The following is an 18651-nucleotide window of genomic DNA, read 5'->3' as shown; positions in this document are numbered from 1 at the left end:
GATTAATCCATCAGTCCTCGGAATCACAGACACAATAGAAAATCTATTGTGTCGCGCCCCGATCGGGCCTTACGGTGGTCAATGGGTTAATGCAACTTTTTATTATTCCTCTACATAATAAGTAATTGTTTCAGGTATTCCTATGTCAGAGAAATTTAGCTTCTGTCTAAATACCCTGCTCTCTGATGTCGCTACGAAGAACCCTTCGTTGCGCGAAGAAATCACCACAGCTCAAATTGAGCTCATGTCAAATCTCACAAAGATAGTAATCACGTGTTTCGAAAGTAAAGACTACAGTAAAACAGTATCAAAGCTTCAACTCTGTAAAAGTACAATACCTATATTGATAGGATTGTCGAGGTCTATGGGCAGATACGCGACAGTTGAACCTTCCCTATTATGTCGATTATTTCCTCAGCCAAGTAGCCCAGTAAGAACGAAAGAACCGGAACCGAATTTCGAATACGCCACGCTGGATAAAAAGAGGCGTTTCAACCAATTCAGACCTATAATACCCCGTTCTTTATCGGGGAATTTGAACCCAAATTTCGAGAGCATTGTTGAAAATGGCAGCGACACAGTTGACAGTGGTTGCGGTACATTGAAACGAAGCTCGTTCCAGAGTTACCACTCCGTACCTTACGATCCGACCACATATTTCTTTCACAAGTTCGGATCTAGTTTTAACCAGTTTCCGTACATGCGGTTTCCGGAATCCCCTGAAAAGAGGATAAGCGTTCCGTTTTATGTAACGTACTTACAGTCGATATTGTCGTTGGCTAAAAAATTATTGACGAGAGAGCTATTAGCGTTTTTGGACGAAGAAGCAGAAGATATTCATGCATCTGGACAAATACAAGTGAGTATATCGTATCGTATCGTATCTTAACATTGAAAAATAATTTTAAAATAAATAAATTCTTATATCTCACTTCTGATGTTTAAATTATTTTCTTCTTGCAGGTATTTCCGTATAGATCGTTTTCAGAAACACTTAATTTAGTTATGGTGACATTATTACGTGATATTCTCCAGAATCAAAAAGATTTACCCGGTCCATTTACTAAGGATGTACAGGTATATAAATATCTACAATAATCTATACATATAATAAACTATGCTATAAATATACAGACATACAATTTAATAAACATTAAGATGATAGAATATTCTTAAATTGTAATGTTACGTGCAATATTGTTTTTATAAATTTCCACGTCACACATACATCCATTTTTACCGACCTAAAAAATATTAGGACAGTAAAGGCTATTGCTATCATATGTAAAAATCTATTTCTCCTATATTATATGTAAGCTGTTTTTGATAGATAATAGTAACAGTATGTATTGTAATTAAATTAATTATTGTCTTAGCGACCTTCAGTGTCTCACACGAATGTGAAGCTATTAACAGAGTGACATAAATTGTTTTATTTTGTTGTTTATGAATGGCGTAACGTAAAAAGACTTAAATTCTAATAATATTAAATAGTTAGGAAATATTATTAAAAAAATGTCTCTTGTCCATCGTTAAATCATTTAGGTATTAACCCATTGACCACCGTAAGCCCCGATCGGGGCGCGACACAATAGATTTTCTATTGTGTCTGTGATTCCGAGGACTGATGGATTAATCCTTGTAATCGACCATCACAAGCAAATCAAAAATTCATTTCGTAAAATTTTACATAATAATTACCTACATAATGTATATGGCTTTAATTTTTGGCTATGATACTTACTTCAATGTATATTTCAGGAATTCGTAAAATGCCTATTCCTCAGTGGCCAAACAGAGTTACAGAGTCGACACCACGATGCCTCGGAGAAGGAAGATAGGGAAACCAACTTTGCTACAGTGAATAAGTTTAAAGTTAACGTTATGGCTAACTCGGCGTGCGTTGATTTATTGGTTTGGGCTATTGGTGATGAAACAGGTAATTAGTATTATAGTAGAAAGATAAAATATGTAATGCAATATTCTAGAGTTAGTAATTTAATTTGTCTCTTACTACGATATAAACCAATATTCTAAAGTTTGTCTTTTTGTGTGTTTTATTATATAAATATACATATATATATTATATTATATAATATCTATCTATGAACGTACTGCCGCTCCAATCGCTTCAGAGAGGGGCCACTGAAAATCAGCGTTGCAACTATATTGCAACTTATGCTGAGTGGCTACCTGACTTGGCTCCACTTTTCGGCTTCATTTTATTTTATTTTACTCTATCATTTATTATACTTGTATTGTTTTGTTTCATGTTGTGTTTTAATTTGAATTAAGTATTGTATTCTGTGTCAATTGTGTTTGTTATTAATTATTATTGTGGAGTCAAATAAATGATCTTTCTTTCTTTCTTTCTTTCTTTCTTAAATATACAGTGAAAGCTTTTTTGTAAGAGACTAATTTATGATTGGTTTTATTATGTATTTCAATGAAACAAACATTTATTCTATTTTATCGTCATGTTCAATTTTTATTATTTATATCTGACTTCCTGTACTGAGTCAGTGTTGTCTATGTTCTATAACTATGTACTTGATGATTATTTAGCACCAGATAATATAAATTTTATATTATACCAACCATAGAGGATGTCTATGATATTAAGTAATCAAAATATGTATTGCAATGCTATCTCTTTCTAACACTAAATTTCATTGAGAGAAAATCAACAAAGGCTAACATATTTATTTTATCCATACACAGTGGATGAAGACTATGATGTTCCAGCTCTAATAAATGCTCTCACGATATTAATAGGTACAATTGTGTGAGGGTTTCCCCTATTGACTAATAACAGCCCCCTTTCATGATGTCTTAGCAGTATTATTGCCAGTGTGGACAGCGCTATATAAGTCGTCTAGCGCCATCCCTTTCCCACACTGGAATTAATACTGCTACAAGACATCATGGTAAACCTGTTTGGCCATTGACCTGTTTTATACACAATTTAAAAAGCTGTGTATTGTGTTATTAGAGGGTAGTTGGATATTTTCTGTTTTTACACTGGATTTAACTCATTCATTCATTGATGAGACACAACCTTGTCTAAATAACTAACCAACAACGTCCTTTCTCATTACCATTCATAACATTTGATATGCGCATTTTAAAAGGAATTTTGTCTGTTTGATTGATTAGAAGTGACAGAATAAGAATGTGTTCTTTGGGTGGGTTGTGTAGTGAATGTCGATAAAGTTCGTACACAATTATTTGATACTTACTTTCTGGAAAAAAATCATAATATCATGAGCGACTGGCAACAAATAAACGATCAGCTTTTGATTGCAATTATTATGCACTCTGCCATAGTTGAATTATGACGAGGAAAGGGACGAAAAAAAAAATAGTATGGAGTTCTGTATGAGTGCTCGACAACACCTGCAAACAAATTAGACATTTTATGAATAATAATTCAATCCATTAATTTAAAAAATAGCTTACATCCAAATAATAATTATGATGAAAAGATAGCGTAAGACAGTAGTAGTTACTGTTATCGGTGGAAATGTTAGGTGTATTATAGCCCCAACATTGTAAATGTACCTATATAATATAATGTCCTATTTAAAAAACCCTTTTTAATGTGTACCATGTAGGCAAATTTATAATACCTACATTATTAATTTAATATTGATTTTAGGAGCCGATTCATTATGTGGTCGATTGACAGAGAAAATCAATTCAAATCATAATCACAAGTTGATATTAGCGCATATGCCTTTGCTAATGGTTTGTCTGGAGGTATGTAAGCTTTATTGAATCGGTTTTTGTAACAATGTACTCTAATAATCAAAATAATATTGTTAAAACCGTACTTATTGATCAATTATTTTGTAAAAATGTAAAGCGTCATTAGAATGCACATGTGCAAATAACTAGATATAAATTAGTATTTTGTTTAATATTATTTAATTTATCTAAATATGTAACTTCAAGAAAACACATTTAATATGACACTAGATGGCGTTGTAGAAAATATAGGAAAAAAAGTCTATCTTACATTTTTCAGGGTCTCGGAAAATTAGCAACAAAATTTCCAACAATAGCAAATACATCTATTTATTGCTTGCGTGACTTCTTGGTCACTCCATCGCCGATATTGTTCAAACTGCACAAGTTGGAACTTGAGAGGTCTGGTAAAGACCATATAAAGGCGACGTGTAAGTTTATGTTTAATTCGCTAGTTATTACAATATGAAGTAAGATTTATTCTGAAATAGGCTCATATTGATTTTACTAAAAAATAAAATATATTTTAGATTAGCTATGGTATGTTTATTTATTTCTCTAATCGTTTCAACTTTACATTCAAGAGATCTACATCTTTAAGAATTCCTGCAAACGTTGTTACGTAACTAACCTCACTTTTATCATTTATTTTAAATAATGGTGCAAAATTTATCAGCAATTATTTTGTCAATTTATTGAACAATTGACATATTTTCAAGTATTTCTACAACTTACACAATTATATAACATATTATACAATTCCCAGTAAACAAAGAAGTACCAGGAGTAACGGATACAGGAGCCCCAGTGAAGTCCACACCGTTCGAGAAGCTTCGAGACGCGGCAATAGAGAACCTCTGTGTAGCTTTAGATGCAGCATTGTCTGTGGACCCTTATTGTGTTCCTGCTCTTGTGGGCTCTGTTAGCAATAGACTGTTTACTGCGGAGACGAGCGATAGGTAAAATTCATAGAAATAGAGAATTTTGACATTTTTATGCTATTTGGAGTAGTCCTAATTAAGTTTTAAGGCTGCTATCTAAATAGATGCCCTTTGAGACGCAGCGATAGACCACATGTTTGGTCGCAAAATATACTGGATAAACTGATAAATATATTTAAAAAAAAGTGTAAAACGTTTTGTTGAGTTTTCGATGTAATTCATGTAGGCTTTAAACTTAGAAAAATTTTATTTGTCAAATCCATATCGATAGAAATCCAAGATAATGTAAATTTATTATCCTTTGGTGCAATGCAAAGATATAATTGATTGCTAGTAATTTAAATGTAATAATGTTAGAAACTAGTAAATAATTCAAAGTTATGGTTCCGTTTCAGTGAGTCCTCGTTAATCAGTACAAATATCGTAATAATGTTGGGACACGTCGCGGTTGCGTTGAAAGATACACCAAAGACAACGGACACCATTTTGCAATTCTTTCAACAAAGGTGAGTGAATTTTTGTGTGATGTAAGCTGTAACCTGCGACTTCCTTCAGATAATAATATTAATTCAATTCTATTGTGTTTGATAGTTTTAATATCATGATGTAAATCGTCTTATATAAATGTGATTTGATTAAATTTCTTATACAATTGCTATATATAGATTCTAATCTAAGTATGCTATTGTAAGAAGAAGACATGCGTTATTTTAGTTGTAAGCTCATTCAGCATCTTTTTAATGAAATATGCATGCATCCCTACTTAGATAATATAAAAATAGAGAACATTCCTTATTTTTATCATCCCTATTGGAGTGAATTCTTTAACATTAAAAAAAAATCAGTTCCGAATATATGATTGTCTGTAGGTATAACATAAATTTATTGTACCCCGCAAACGACAATATTCTAAATAAGCTTTTTTTTATAAATTGTTGATTTACAAATTTTATTTCTAGGTTATGCCGTTCACCATCATCCCTAGACACACTAATAGTAGACCAACTAGGGTGTATGGCCCTTGCCAGCCCCGAAGGACCAGCGCACGACGAGATCATGAGAATGTTCACAGTCATCACAGTGGAGGCAGCCAGCGCTGCGTATCAGCATACTGATGATAGGAAACAGTATCGGTGAGTTTGTAGTGAATAATAAATGTTTTTTATTAGCCTAATTATAGGTTTCTGTGTGCTTGAAATATCAAATATATGCCCTTAAAAATATAGATACCTGTTATGATTAGGATTAATTATGGCATGAGTGCTTGCTACATTATACATATTATATCTGACGGAAGAAGGGCCCAAAGGCTATTTTTAAAAAGAGTGACGTCAGCAATTCTGACGTCAACATCATCAGGGCAGGCGCTCACACTCGAAGTAGAACGCCTGTAGGTATTTTTTACTGCCTTTTTAATCTACGTCGAAATTATAGAGAGAGCTCCGAACGCTCCGACGGCCGGCGAGTGAATGTGCTCTGTCACTCTCGGGGTCTTCCACGCAGGCCTTCACAGGCCTCGGGGTAACTGTTCGGGGCGACGGCCCCTTTCAGTGGTGGCAACGCCGCCTGCAACTACAGGCGGGGCACTGGGTGGGACCTAATGGTCCGAGGTGTCGTGTCCGGGAAGTGTCCTGCTGCAGTGCGATCGAGCCCGCGTGGTATCGCGGGCGATCTGCTAGCTGCTGCAGGGAGGAATGTCCGTGGGTGAAGCCACCCGCCGCTTAGCGAGGTCGAGCCCGCCGGCAAGGTGCCGGGGGGCGCCCATCAGCCAGCGGCGAGGAAGCGGTCGTGTCCTAGGAGATTAGGTCACGTGGTAGGCCTCTTATGTCCGGCGGTCGCCGATGGTATGGCGCGATGCCCTGCAAATGCTGGGATCGCGCTCCGTCGGCGCGCGCGAACATGGAGGAACTCAGGCGACGAACGAAGTCGTCCAGGCTCTCCATGCGCAGGTCCCTGGAGATGACCTGATTCCGTACGAAGCGTGGTGCTCCGGAGATGGTGCGGAGCGCTAGCGACTGCTGCGCTCGCAGCGACTTGCGGTCTGTCTCTTTGGTTAACGCGAACCACGCTGGGGCCGCATAGGTGAGTCGCGTGCGAACGTACGCCTTGTAGATGCACAGCTTCGTACGGAGAGGCAGGTGAGATGCTAGCATGGGGCGGAGTATGTTCCGCACGGCACGCGTCTGGGCAACTACGTTCTTCACATGGGGCCGCATCGAGAGCGTCTTGTCAATGGTCACACCAAGGTACTTGGCCGTCGGTGACCATTCGACGCTCTCGCCCATGAGAGACACCGGGGGCGGCAGAAGGCGCGCCCGCCCGATGGAAATCGCCTGAGTTTTACCCACGTTGACCTTGAGTCTCCAGTCCTCCAGCCATGAGGGAAGCGCATCCAGTGCTCGCTGCATCTTTACCGATGCGTGCTTGGCGTTCAGCGAGGTGGTGATAAACGCAGCGTCGTCGGCATACAACGCTAAAATAGCTCCGCCAGCGACTGGAATGTCGTCCGTGTATCTGCTATAGCAGACGGGCGACAGGCAGCTTCCCTGGGGCACACCGGCTCGGATGGGGCGCTCTGTGGACAAAGCGTCTTCAACCGCCACTTGAAAACGCCTGTCTTGCAGGAAGGTGGCCACAGTCTTAACTACTCGACGCGGAGTAGTAGACGTGGACAGCTTGTAGACGAGTCCGGTGTGCCAGACGCGATCGAACGCCTTCTCCATATCAAGAAATACTGCAACCGATTGTTCTCGCTTGTTGTAAAATGTGCTCTGTGCCGTCAGGCGCTCGTATTTAAAGCGAACCATGACTCACAAGAATTAGTTTGAGTGTTGCCACTCGAATTTTTACAATTAATTTTCATCAGTTTTAACAAACATTAATTATTTCGTTAATTTAATTATTTCATTAGTGGTTGATTAATGAATCAACCACTTATTTAAAAAGATCAAAGTAAACTTTAGCTAGTTATAATTATTTAGTAGTTTGAGGGTAGTCGTTTATCGTCGTTGCGCCGACACGGCCATACTGACAGGCGGTGCGCGCTCTGCACCAGCCTCGTTGTAAATGTCTCGTTGTAAAAGCAGGTCACTATTGCGCTGGACTGACCAAGTGAAATCTGCTATAGGAATTTGTGTATCAGACTGCACCAGACAGTCTAGTAACAGGAAGACATGGCGGGAGATCGTGCGGAAAGCTGTGTCCGCCTCCACTACCAATGTGGATGTCTCAACGTGACCACGACCACTCTGCCAAGAGTGAGGGCGCGTTCCCACCGTGTCGTGACGACAGATAATCGTGTAGTTTTAAGTGTCGTGGCTTATATGTTTAAATGGAGGTGTTCACATTTAGAACGACACAATTTACTGTCGTCTACGACAGTTTTTGCAGTGACGACACTTTGTCGTGACAGTGGGAACGGCAAGCACGACAGTCGTAAAACGATAAAAAATCGTGGACGGCAACTCTATGACGTCCATTGAACTCAGGAGAGTAAACGCACTAGTAATCACCAAGCGAACGCAGAGGCGACTAGATTTGTAGCTTGCTGATGATGTGTAAACGACAAAGCGACTGCCAGGAAACGATAAAATGTCGTCGCGATCCAATGGGAACAGCTAGATACGACAGTCGCTAAACGATAAAAAATGTTGACGACAAACAATCGTTATAATGGGAACAGGTAAAGACGACAGTCGTCGAACGATAAATTAGTCGTTACGACATAGTGGGAACGCGCCCTGAATCGACAAGGAAGAAGAGAAAGATTCTCGGCGTATTTTGTGTCGGTTCTCGGAGGGTCTCGTAGTTTCTCGGAGGTTCTCGAAGGTTCTCGTAGATTTTAAGTCTAACACGGCCATACTGACAATCGTACGTCCTCGTACGCCTTTTCTCGTATTACAACACTACGGTAGTTCATCTCGGGATTTCAAAAACACACTGCCTCGGCCACACTGACCTTTCAGAATACTGAACACTCCACATGACAGAGACAGTCCGTTCGCGTATCATGTGATCAACACCTACTCATTTGTGATATAGGCAGATTCTCGAAGGTTCTCGTAGATTTCTCGGAGGTTCTCGTAGATTTATGCTTATCACAAAGGGAGGCGCAGCTCAGATAACACACACAATTCCTTCGATGAACTACACTCCCGTTACAATTATCCACGTAACAAACTTTTACTTTACACAACGCACGAAAAAACACAAACGCCAGTATGCCGTTACAAAACTACGTAAACGTTAACATTTAAAAAGAGAGAGCTTGAATTCTATCCCACTTCTGATGACGGAAGAAGGGCCCAAAGGCTATTTTTAAAAAGAGTGACGTCAGCAATTCTGACGTCAACATCATCAGGGCAGGCGCTCACACTCGAAGTAGAACGCCTGTAGGTATTTTTTACTGCCTTTTTAATCTACGTCGAAATTATAGAGAGAGCTCCGAACGCTCCGACGGCCGGCGAGTGAATGTGCTCTGTGCCGTCAGGCGCTCGTATTTAAAGCGAACCATGACTCACAAGAATTAGTTTGAGTGTTGCCACTCGAATTTTTACAATTAATTTTCATCAGTTTTAACAAACATTAATTATTTCGTTAATTTAATTATTTCATTAGTGGTTGATTAATGAATCAACCACTTATTTAAAAAGATCAAAGTAAACTTTAGCTAGTTATAATTATTTAGTAGTTTGAGGGTAGTCGTTTATCGTCGTTGCGCCGACATATCTATAATTTTAATTATGAATTTGGACGGCTTAATTTTCATATTAAAGTTGTTAAAAAATATGTTGCTACAATTGATTACATAAATTGAAACAAGACATTTTTAATAAATATTAGGAGCAAAATGATTAAGAAATGGTATTTGGTACTCTTATTTTAATATGATTCTTTTAATTCTACTTTTATTTAATTATCATCAAAAGAGTAAAAAAATTATACTATATCATCCATTTCCACATTGCAGTCACGTATCGGGCGCAGTACTAAACGCGCTCGCGAACATAGCGGCGAACGTTCGCGGTACGAATGCGCGGCACGAGCTGCTCATCCGCCTGCTCGAGCTGTTCGTGCAGCTGGGGCTGGGGGGGGAGCGGGCTACAGATAGATCGCCGGCACCTGTGCTTAAGGCTTCGGGCAGTGCGGGGAACTTGGGCGTGCTTATACCTGTTATAGCGGTGAGTTTCATACCCAAGGGTAAGAAAGAAGAGCGGAGAAAGCCCATTTTGTGGAGTCAAAAAAGGTATGGTAAGAAAACTTTGAGAAAGAAGACTGGATAAAATCCCCTTTTATGGAGCCAAAAAAGGTTAGTAAATACGCTGTAATATGTGCTTCTTATTAATGGTCAACGTGCATGGTACTCGAGCTGTTGCTACGGACCGGTCTCCGGCACCTGTGCTCAAGGCTTCGGGCAGTGCTGGCAACTTGGGCGTGCTTATACCTGTTATAGCGGTGAGTTTGATGCTAAATTTGTAACAAGAAGAATCTTCAGAAAGAGTTGGAAAGAAGAGTGGAAAATATACTCTTTTTTATTTAGTGTCAAATAAGGTAATTGAATTTTTTACCGCAAAAAGCAGTCCTTATTATATTTAATTGCAGTATGTAATCGTTCTAATTTACTAACACTTAATTGAATATTTAAAAAATAGAATTGTTATAGAGAATTAGAATAATGTTAATACTAACCACACTAACAACAAATAAAATTTGTAATTAGATATAAAAAGGCTTTATTTATTTATTAAGGTAAGTGAATGTGAAGGAATATTTATTTCTTGTTGGAATGAGTTCGTGGCCAGCTAGATGATAGTGTGTTCAGGAAGATCCAAAGAGATAAGAGGAAAATCTCCTTTAGGATTACTGTGTCTTAAAGCTGATATGAAATATGAGTACTGTACGTACCAACCGTTTTGTTCTTGTTGCTGTTCGTTTCGTTTCGTTCAAACGAATCATCGTTTTCATTCGACGGTCGACTTGGAACATTTGTTTTATATTACTTCACAAATATTTAAAATAATATATTTGAAATAAACCTTCGTTCATGTTTAAAAATGTTTCTGTTACAGGTTCTCGTCAAAAAATTGCCTCCAATAAAAAATCCCAAACCACGGTTGCACAAGCTCTTCAAAGACTTTTGGTTATATTGCGTCGTAATGGGCTTCACAGCCGCTGAATCAGGTGATTATAATTCCTTCATTTGATATTAGTTTCATTCCCTCCAATTTGAGTCGCTAGAATTTGAACTCTATTCCAATTATAATTAGTATTAAAGCACTATCCATTTTAAAGTATATACACATGACCTGTGCTCTATTATATTACTGTATTTCTAGTTTCCTTATTATCAAGGCGGATGATGCGTGGTTGTAGTTGTGCGTGTGAATAAATAGTATAGAATATAGATAAAAGATCTGGTTTTCTCAATCCGCCGAACAAAATTGTAAGTTTCGTATAGTGTGAAAGATATATTATTATCTTTTTAATAACATCTTGAGTGATTTAGTGAAGGAGTTCATAGTTTAGAAAGACAAAGCTGCCGAATAAGAGTGATATCGATTGTAAAGAATGAAAATAAGTTCATAATAAGAGTATATTTAAAAATCCATATATTAAAGGTTTATTAGAGGTTGATATAATTGTTACCAAAAATATTAAACTTGTACGTGAATTTGCGTCTTGTACGCACAATTACGCACATTTCACCCGCCTCCGTGACATGTTCGATTTATATTTAAACTTTAATATGTCTCTTCTTCTATGGCCAATCCTGTAGCCATGCGAAAGCGTGAGTAACGATGCTTATAGAGTTTTAGATTTTATGTCGTTTGGTTTGATGTGTTGTGGTGACTTGGAGTTTTGCTATACGTCACCTGTCATTTGTTTATAGAAGTATCTCGTTTATTTAAATTGACACACCCAAACAAATAACAGGGAATATACCTTACTTGATTTACAGTCTTTTTACAGCTAAAATTGAAGAATTAGAAACTTGTACATTTCGTAAAAAAAATGAAAACTATTTTTTTTCTCGCTTTAAATTGAGACGTAGCTAAAACCTACTTGCAATCTAAAATAGGACGCTTGCATAGCAAAACTTACAAGTCATGGCATTATACAACAAGTATCCATTGAAATGTGTGAAATACAACGTTCCGTCCAAGTAGTGAGTGTTTTATTTACGAGTGGTTTTTGTCCTTTCTACTTTAGAATGCCTTGTTAGCTCCTTTTTTTTTGTTTGTAGGAAAATTGTGCTTGTATTTGAGTGACGTTTACAATGTCCGCAAGTATATATTGGTCCAATTTAATTGGCGGTTTTTTGTATATAGTATCGGCTTCAGTGTACAGAGCAAGATATTATTTCTAATGTTTTGTTTTCGACGACTAATGATGTTTTATTATATGATACTCAAAGACTAGGATTTTACACGTGATTTATTAAAACACTTAAAATTGTAGTACAATTCAATCCAATTTATTAACTGCTGAACATCCAGTAAAGGATTTGGCTAGGTGACGTCATATTTATTTGCCATATATGTATATTATTTCGCATTTTATCAAATCATTAGGCATTCAGCCTTTTGCTTACGTTTTTAGTTAATTGAAAATTAAAAACATGGATAAGTTAAATGAAATAAAATGAAATAATAATAAAATCACGTGTAAAATTCAAAAAAAATTCGAGCAATAAAACATCATATACAAATCTCCAGGACTATGGCCGCAAGAATGGTACGCTGGGGTAAAGGAAATAGCCGTAAAATCTCCCTACCTCGTATCTCAGACATCGTTACGTTCTGAAATGAGAACTTATCAATACACGTCAGCGGTTAGGAACGATTCGGTGTCGATAAACGAACTGCAAGAGTTGAAAACCCAGATTCTGAACTTGTTAGACCATCAACCCGATGTCACGGTGATCGTGAATAAGTTGACGTTTGCGCCCTGTATGTATCTACTGAGCGTCTATTGGCTGGAGTCTTTGAGGTATAAAACTTGAATATTTTGTATCTTCTATAGTAAATATTTTAAAGGGTAATTTCATTTAAGACCTTATTCTAAATGCCCTATATTTTTTATGAATTTAATGCCTTGTTTTTTTTTATAAGAGTTGTCCATAATTAAAGTATTTGAATGTCATGATAGTTGGGAGCCTGGTATTTTTAATAACCTTTACAAATAAATAATTTTTAGAGTTGCAAATTCACCAGAGCCAAGTTTGCAGCCGATTATTGAGTATTTGAGTGACACAGCGCTGCAAAAAGACAAAAGCAGTATGTGGCAGTGCGTTGCCAGGTAGGTTCACCAAATTATATATGGAACAATATTTATTATTTCCACAGATTTACTGTTAATATCACTCGATCCTTTTTGAAGTGAAACTTCTTTAGGTGAGTTGAGAGTAAAATTTCAAGGTTCAAAAAAAATTGGAATTGGTTATAAGTACTTTTTCATTATAATATAGGACTCGTAATAATTTTTTGTTTAAAAAAACTATGCATAATTGACAAATTTATTTCCACAGCGTGGGTGACAAAGTATTCCAGAAGTTTCTAGACGTAATGTCGGCGAAAGTAAAGGACGAATCAAGGGAGCGGGAATTAGAACTGCACGCACAGTTTTTGCTAGTGAATTTCAATCATATTCACAAGCAAATAAGGCGGGTAGCTGATAAATGGTTGGCGGGGCTGGTTGATAGGTTCCCGCATTTGTTGTGGAATTGTCGGGTATGTGAAAAAAAGCCAATATATTTATTGTTTAAAATACCAAGGCTTCACACAAAGTAAATTTTCTTACGATAGTATTTCTTTTATTTCGTAGGGAATTTAAACAAATACGGTTCTCGTACGTTCGGTACTGCGGTTCAAAAATAATGTTATGTTAGGAATTTTATAACTACAGCAGCAGTAGTCTGTAAATGTTCTTGGTATTTTTCAAACAAATATTTTCGTTTGAAAATTCATACTGCGTGTAGCATTAATATGTTTGAGTTGAGGTAATAATTTTTGAATTGAAAATTTCTCTTAAATAATAATATGAGATGTTTCTAGGTATTATGGTCCATGTTGGATATATTACAAGTACTAAGCTTCAGTTTAGAACTGGACCCAAATCAAGAGACTCCGCTATTGAAAGTACCAGATACAGACTTTACATTGCAACTTCAAGACACATTAGAAGGAAGAGAGGTAATCCATATTTTATTGATTCGACTTTTTTTACTCATATATTGAAAGTATATTTGTCGTAACAAACTTCTGTTACAATCGTTTTTCTTGTAGCGATATTTGAAGATAATTTTGGTATTAAAAAAAAACAACTTTTTTGTTGAAAAAAAAACATGTAAATGATAAAATTCGCATTATAGGTTGAATTTATTTTATTTTTTACAGTGTATCGTAAAAGACTTCGCGGATCGGTGTGAGGGTATAGTTAAAGAAGCAATGAAATGGGCGCCGCAGTCGACCAGATCGCATCTTCAGGAATATTTGAATCAGGTAAATGTTTACATATTATTTTTACTATTAACTTGTGTTTTTTATCACGATGCAAGTTTATCGAATATATTGTTTAATCGTGAAAAAAGAATGGAAAGCAGATAAGAGTTGTAATAATACACCTGTCGCCCGCGCCGGACGAACTTAATAAAAATTAATTTATATTTAATTATATATTTTAAATAATTTAAATGAAAAACTAACCAATAGTTATCCCCCATTGTTACAGATTCCTTTATATTCCTTCACATTTAAAAATATTGTTTCAGTTTCAAAAATAATAAAGACATGAAAATCGGTATAGGTTCGTAATAGACTTATTCGATGTATTTCCTAAATCCAGGTTCCAAACTCAACGCTCTGGCATCACTGCGGTCTAGCTCTCGCCATTGGAGCGTTATTAGGAGCCCCAGGTCTAAACAGAATGTCGACGCCATTGCCTCGAGCGGCGTTGGATAAACGGCCGCCGTGTGTGACGCAAGATTCGGCGGCTTTGTTGGCGGTCGTGTCGCAGAGGAGTCGATATGTTGGAGAGGTGAGGGGAAAACATTTATTTAACAACCCAAAACAAATATTTACAAATAACCCAAGTAAACAACATCAAATGAAATCAATAACTAAATATAAACTGAAGGGTGGATCATGTGACTGATCTTTTTCATGTCGGAAATCTTATATCGCAGAAAATAAATCTTTACGGTATTCCTATACGTTTGAAAGAAATATACAGCAAAAACTATGTACACAATCTTTTCATTACATTCTATTTATTGTTGCAGATTTTCTCATTATTGATTTAAGTTGTATCAATTCATATACACAAAATGTGTAATTAGAACAATTATGTACTTATATATTAATTTCTGAAAGAACCATAATAATTATTGCATATTTTTTTTACAGATCGCAGGATCAGTGACCGCTGAAGGCGGTGGTGAAGCAGCTCTATGGCGGGTCGGCAGCCGCTTACACACAGCGCTTAAAGAAGCTTGCGCCAGCGGCAGTGAGACAGCGCACCGTACAGCACTGTGGCGCTGTACAGCGCTGCTCGTGCACGCTAGAACATTTTCCATCAGCACTAACTACGTGTCGGCTACAGCACGCGCTCTGCTGCATAGCGTTGGTGAGTGGAATTTGAATTTAGAACATGTGTAGTTTGTTTGGAGTGTGCTAGTGGCAGTGAAATAGCGCTGTACAGCACTGTGGCGCTGTACAGCGCTGCTTGTGCACGCTAGAACGTTCTCCATCAGCACTAACTACGTATCGGCTACAGCGCGCGCTCTGCTGCATAGCGTTGGTAAGTCGTTTCCTTAAATTTGAAATTTATTATTTTTTATTAGGTGGATTTGTGTCAGTTACTATTTCGTTCGTGTTAGTGGGAGTGCAAAGTGAGTGAATAGCCTTTAAATTTATTTTATTTCGACTACAAAGTGCGCTTGGTGAAAAATATTTAAATTTAATGTAAGAAATTCAAAAGTTTTATTAAATGGATTTGTTTCAGATTTAGTCAAGCATAACTTTTATTGATTTATCCCCATATTTTTCTTTAATTTTTTTACGAAAAATAACAAAATTTCTACAATATTCTACTTATAATAAACATCTTTGATCCCAGCCTGGTCACAAGTGGACATATTCACGGAAGACGCAGTGACGTCAGCAGTGGAATGCTGGCAATGGCTGACGACATCTCGACCAGATTTGGAACTAAGATTATTGCAAGAAGTGTTCGCAGCTTGGCAGACCACTGTGGATAGAAAGATGGGTTTGTTCGCTAAACAAGCTGATGAGATTAGCCCGTTGGCTGCGTATGAAGGTACGTAACACATAACTTTTGTATGAAATACGTCCAGTTTCTAGTCAGTAAGTAGGTAAGGATTTCTTCTATATATGTATATGAAAAATATTGTAATGGCAAAATTATAGATAATAGCTGAAATTTTTGTGTTTATATTTTTTTACATTACCTCGATGTGCAAAAGGTAAATATTAAATAACCAGAGCTTTGATTTTCAATTTTTATCTTATCCAAAGTAAATATTTATATTGCCACTCCGGAGCGTATATCTATAACAATACGAAAATTTTCATTTTCGTGTGTTTTAAACTGACAATAAATCTCGACACGTATTATCCAATTCCTAACAACAATTCGCATTATTTAAACATACTAAGTTTTATCTTTATTGTTAACAGGTGCAAAATTAGAACCCCGTCCGCCTTTTGTAGCGCCGCATGCTGTATGGGTTCGATATTTATGCGAAGTTGCTGAAACAGCCAAATATAATAGTTTGGAAAAGGTTGAAATGTTGGCTAGTCTTCTACACAGGTACGTAAATATTGTACAGGGCATATTTTATACTGTGATATGAGTGATGGTTTGCTTCTCCTAAAAGAAAAAAAAGCTAGAGGAATAATACACCTTAACTATAATGAATACCTATGTATTACTATGTTTAAAAATATATTTTACTCAAAAAAATCCATGACGGCGATTTGCGGAAATATGCCTTTATAATTTTATTATCCTGTTTGAAAATTGGTGTATTTTGAACTCAATTTTTTATACATGAAATATATTTTCAGGAGTTTACCCATAACTGTAGGTGATGTTAGAGATCATATAAACAGACACGTAGACGCTGTTGGAGTGCGTTTTAAGTAAGTATTTGCCATTTTTACTATTAAACTGATAACATAACAATATAATAATTGCAAGATTTACTATAGCAATTTGGATTAACTGCAAAAAAAGTTGGCGGTATTATTTTTCAGTATTTTAAAGCACTTATTTTAACCGAACACAATTTATTTGAAACGTATCACCATTGACATTTTTTGGAATGCTTCTTAGGTTTTTTTAAGTGAAACTTCTTTAGGCGTGTTGAGAGTAAAATTTCAAGGTTGCGTCATGGCAATAACGTCACATGAAGTAAGACGGCGATTTTGGTATCTTTGAATCTTGCCAAAGAAGTTTCACTTATGTCACGTGTGTTCGGCACACACGCTCTTTTTTATTTATTTTTTTCAGAAAAAATTGTTTTAATTTTAATTTAATTTCCACAGATTGCTATCCTGCGGTCTATCCCTGCTCCAAGGGGACATATTACCCCGATCTTTAGCCCGAAACATACTCCGCGAACGAGTATATTCTGTATGCTTAGACTACTTCTGCAGAGGCCTGCAGTGCCCGGCCAAAGGTGCGGGGGCTTTAAGAGAGGATATTATATCCTTGATTAAGTTCTGGCAGCTGATGCACTCTGATAAGAAGTACTTGAAGAGCAGTGATATTGGAGGTCAGTTTTGTTGTAACTGAGCTAACAGGAAAAGACAGTAAGAATTAAGAGGATTTGTAGTGGAGTATTTTGGTATTTAGTATATGCATATCTTATAAAAATACTATAGGATTAACATTTTATTTTACAAGAATTAAATCAAACAATATAGGAATTTCTAATACGATCACATATTAGAAATTCCTATATTGTTATTTTTGATGATAATCGACAATTAGATAATTTAGAAATAGAGTAAGTACTCTACGTGTACTTAATTCGATCTATCGTAAAAAAATACTTACAGGAATAAAATATAGCAACAACCGTATGCGCCAATCAATAGGCTATTTGACAGTATAAAAAATAAATTACTTTTTTGTGTAATCCATATATATATAAGGTTTTTGATGCGATTTAAATTAATAAATTATTTAAATAATAACTTATTTATTTATAAATCGTCGAGAAAAAACATCATATTTTTTAAAATTACCACGTGACCGAAAACATCCATGATTGGCTGCATCTGCCATGACGTCACAGCGGCGTAAATAACAAGTGATCCCAACGTTTACTCACGTCGTTGCTGAATTTCGCTTTTGGTTTTGTTTCTTGTATAACTTATTTCTTGTGATTCAAGGTGTCTGTAATCAGTTTTGTTCTTTATGTGTTATTTTTGTTTGTCATGGAACCGAATTTCGAAAAAGCAGACAGTAGAAATCTACCTAAAGTGGACGCTATAATGGTTGGCATGTTCTTTAAAAACAACCAAGATTTTTACGCTCCTCAATTGAGAAATGTGAAAACAGCTACGTAAGTTAATATTTCAATCGTCATTCATTACCTTTTTAGTTAATTGTACCTACAAACATGAATCACAATAGCACAATAATTAAGAAGTATACATTTTTTAGATTAAGTCCTTTGTTTTTCATTTCAGCCATCCAGTTTATAGGATTGACGTGTTTGTATTGATTATTTTCAATATCAATACAAACACGTCATCATCAATTTATATATATCATTATCTTACCTCAAGCAGGTACCTAAGTAATGAGACGATTTATACTATGTATTGCAAATAAAATAAACTGCCTACTAGGTATTCAACACCATACTTTCATCGAAGTGGTCTTCACAAAAAAATATAACTGTTTTAATTGATATAATATATCTAATATCACT

General features: G+C 36.3%; 1 protein-coding gene across 1 annotated transcript in view; it reads left to right on the top strand.

The window, feature by feature from the left end:
- The window catches only part of Pi4KIIIalpha (phosphatidylinositol 4-kinase III alpha), a 32177-nt gene that overhangs the window by 2194 nt on the left and 11332 nt on the right, over positions 1-18651 (top strand). Inside the window, exons 3-23 of the mRNA XM_089708614.1 lie at positions 135-859; positions 964-1077; positions 1762-1939; positions 3659-3759; positions 4028-4178; positions 4514-4706; positions 5084-5194; positions 5648-5821; positions 9658-9868; positions 10757-10868; positions 12404-12677; positions 12885-12986; positions 13216-13417; positions 13742-13879; positions 14084-14188; positions 14532-14723; positions 15092-15311; positions 15804-16004; positions 16385-16517; positions 16775-16849; positions 17255-17484. Of these exons, the coding sequence (XP_089564740.1) occupies positions 135-859; positions 964-1077; positions 1762-1939; positions 3659-3759; positions 4028-4178; positions 4514-4706; positions 5084-5194; positions 5648-5821; positions 9658-9868; positions 10757-10868; positions 12404-12677; positions 12885-12986; positions 13216-13417; positions 13742-13879; positions 14084-14188; positions 14532-14723; positions 15092-15311; positions 15804-16004; positions 16385-16517; positions 16775-16849; positions 17255-17484 (3942 nt within the window). The remainder of the gene's footprint in view (positions 1-134; positions 860-963; positions 1078-1761; positions 1940-3658; positions 3760-4027; positions 4179-4513; positions 4707-5083; positions 5195-5647; positions 5822-9657; positions 9869-10756; positions 10869-12403; positions 12678-12884; positions 12987-13215; positions 13418-13741; positions 13880-14083; positions 14189-14531; positions 14724-15091; positions 15312-15803; positions 16005-16384; positions 16518-16774; positions 16850-17254; positions 17485-18651) is intronic.

The sequence above is a fragment of the Colias philodice genome, chromosome 21 (genome assembly GCF_061535455.1).
Source record: "Colias philodice isolate Cphi_HAF_F1 chromosome 21, ilColPhil1 Martin Lab GWU primary, whole genome shotgun sequence".
Taxonomy (NCBI): domain Eukaryota; kingdom Metazoa; phylum Arthropoda; class Insecta; order Lepidoptera; family Pieridae; genus Colias; species Colias philodice.
The sequence above is the reverse complement of the archived record's forward strand: the minus strand, read 5'-3'. Positions and strand labels throughout refer to the sequence as shown.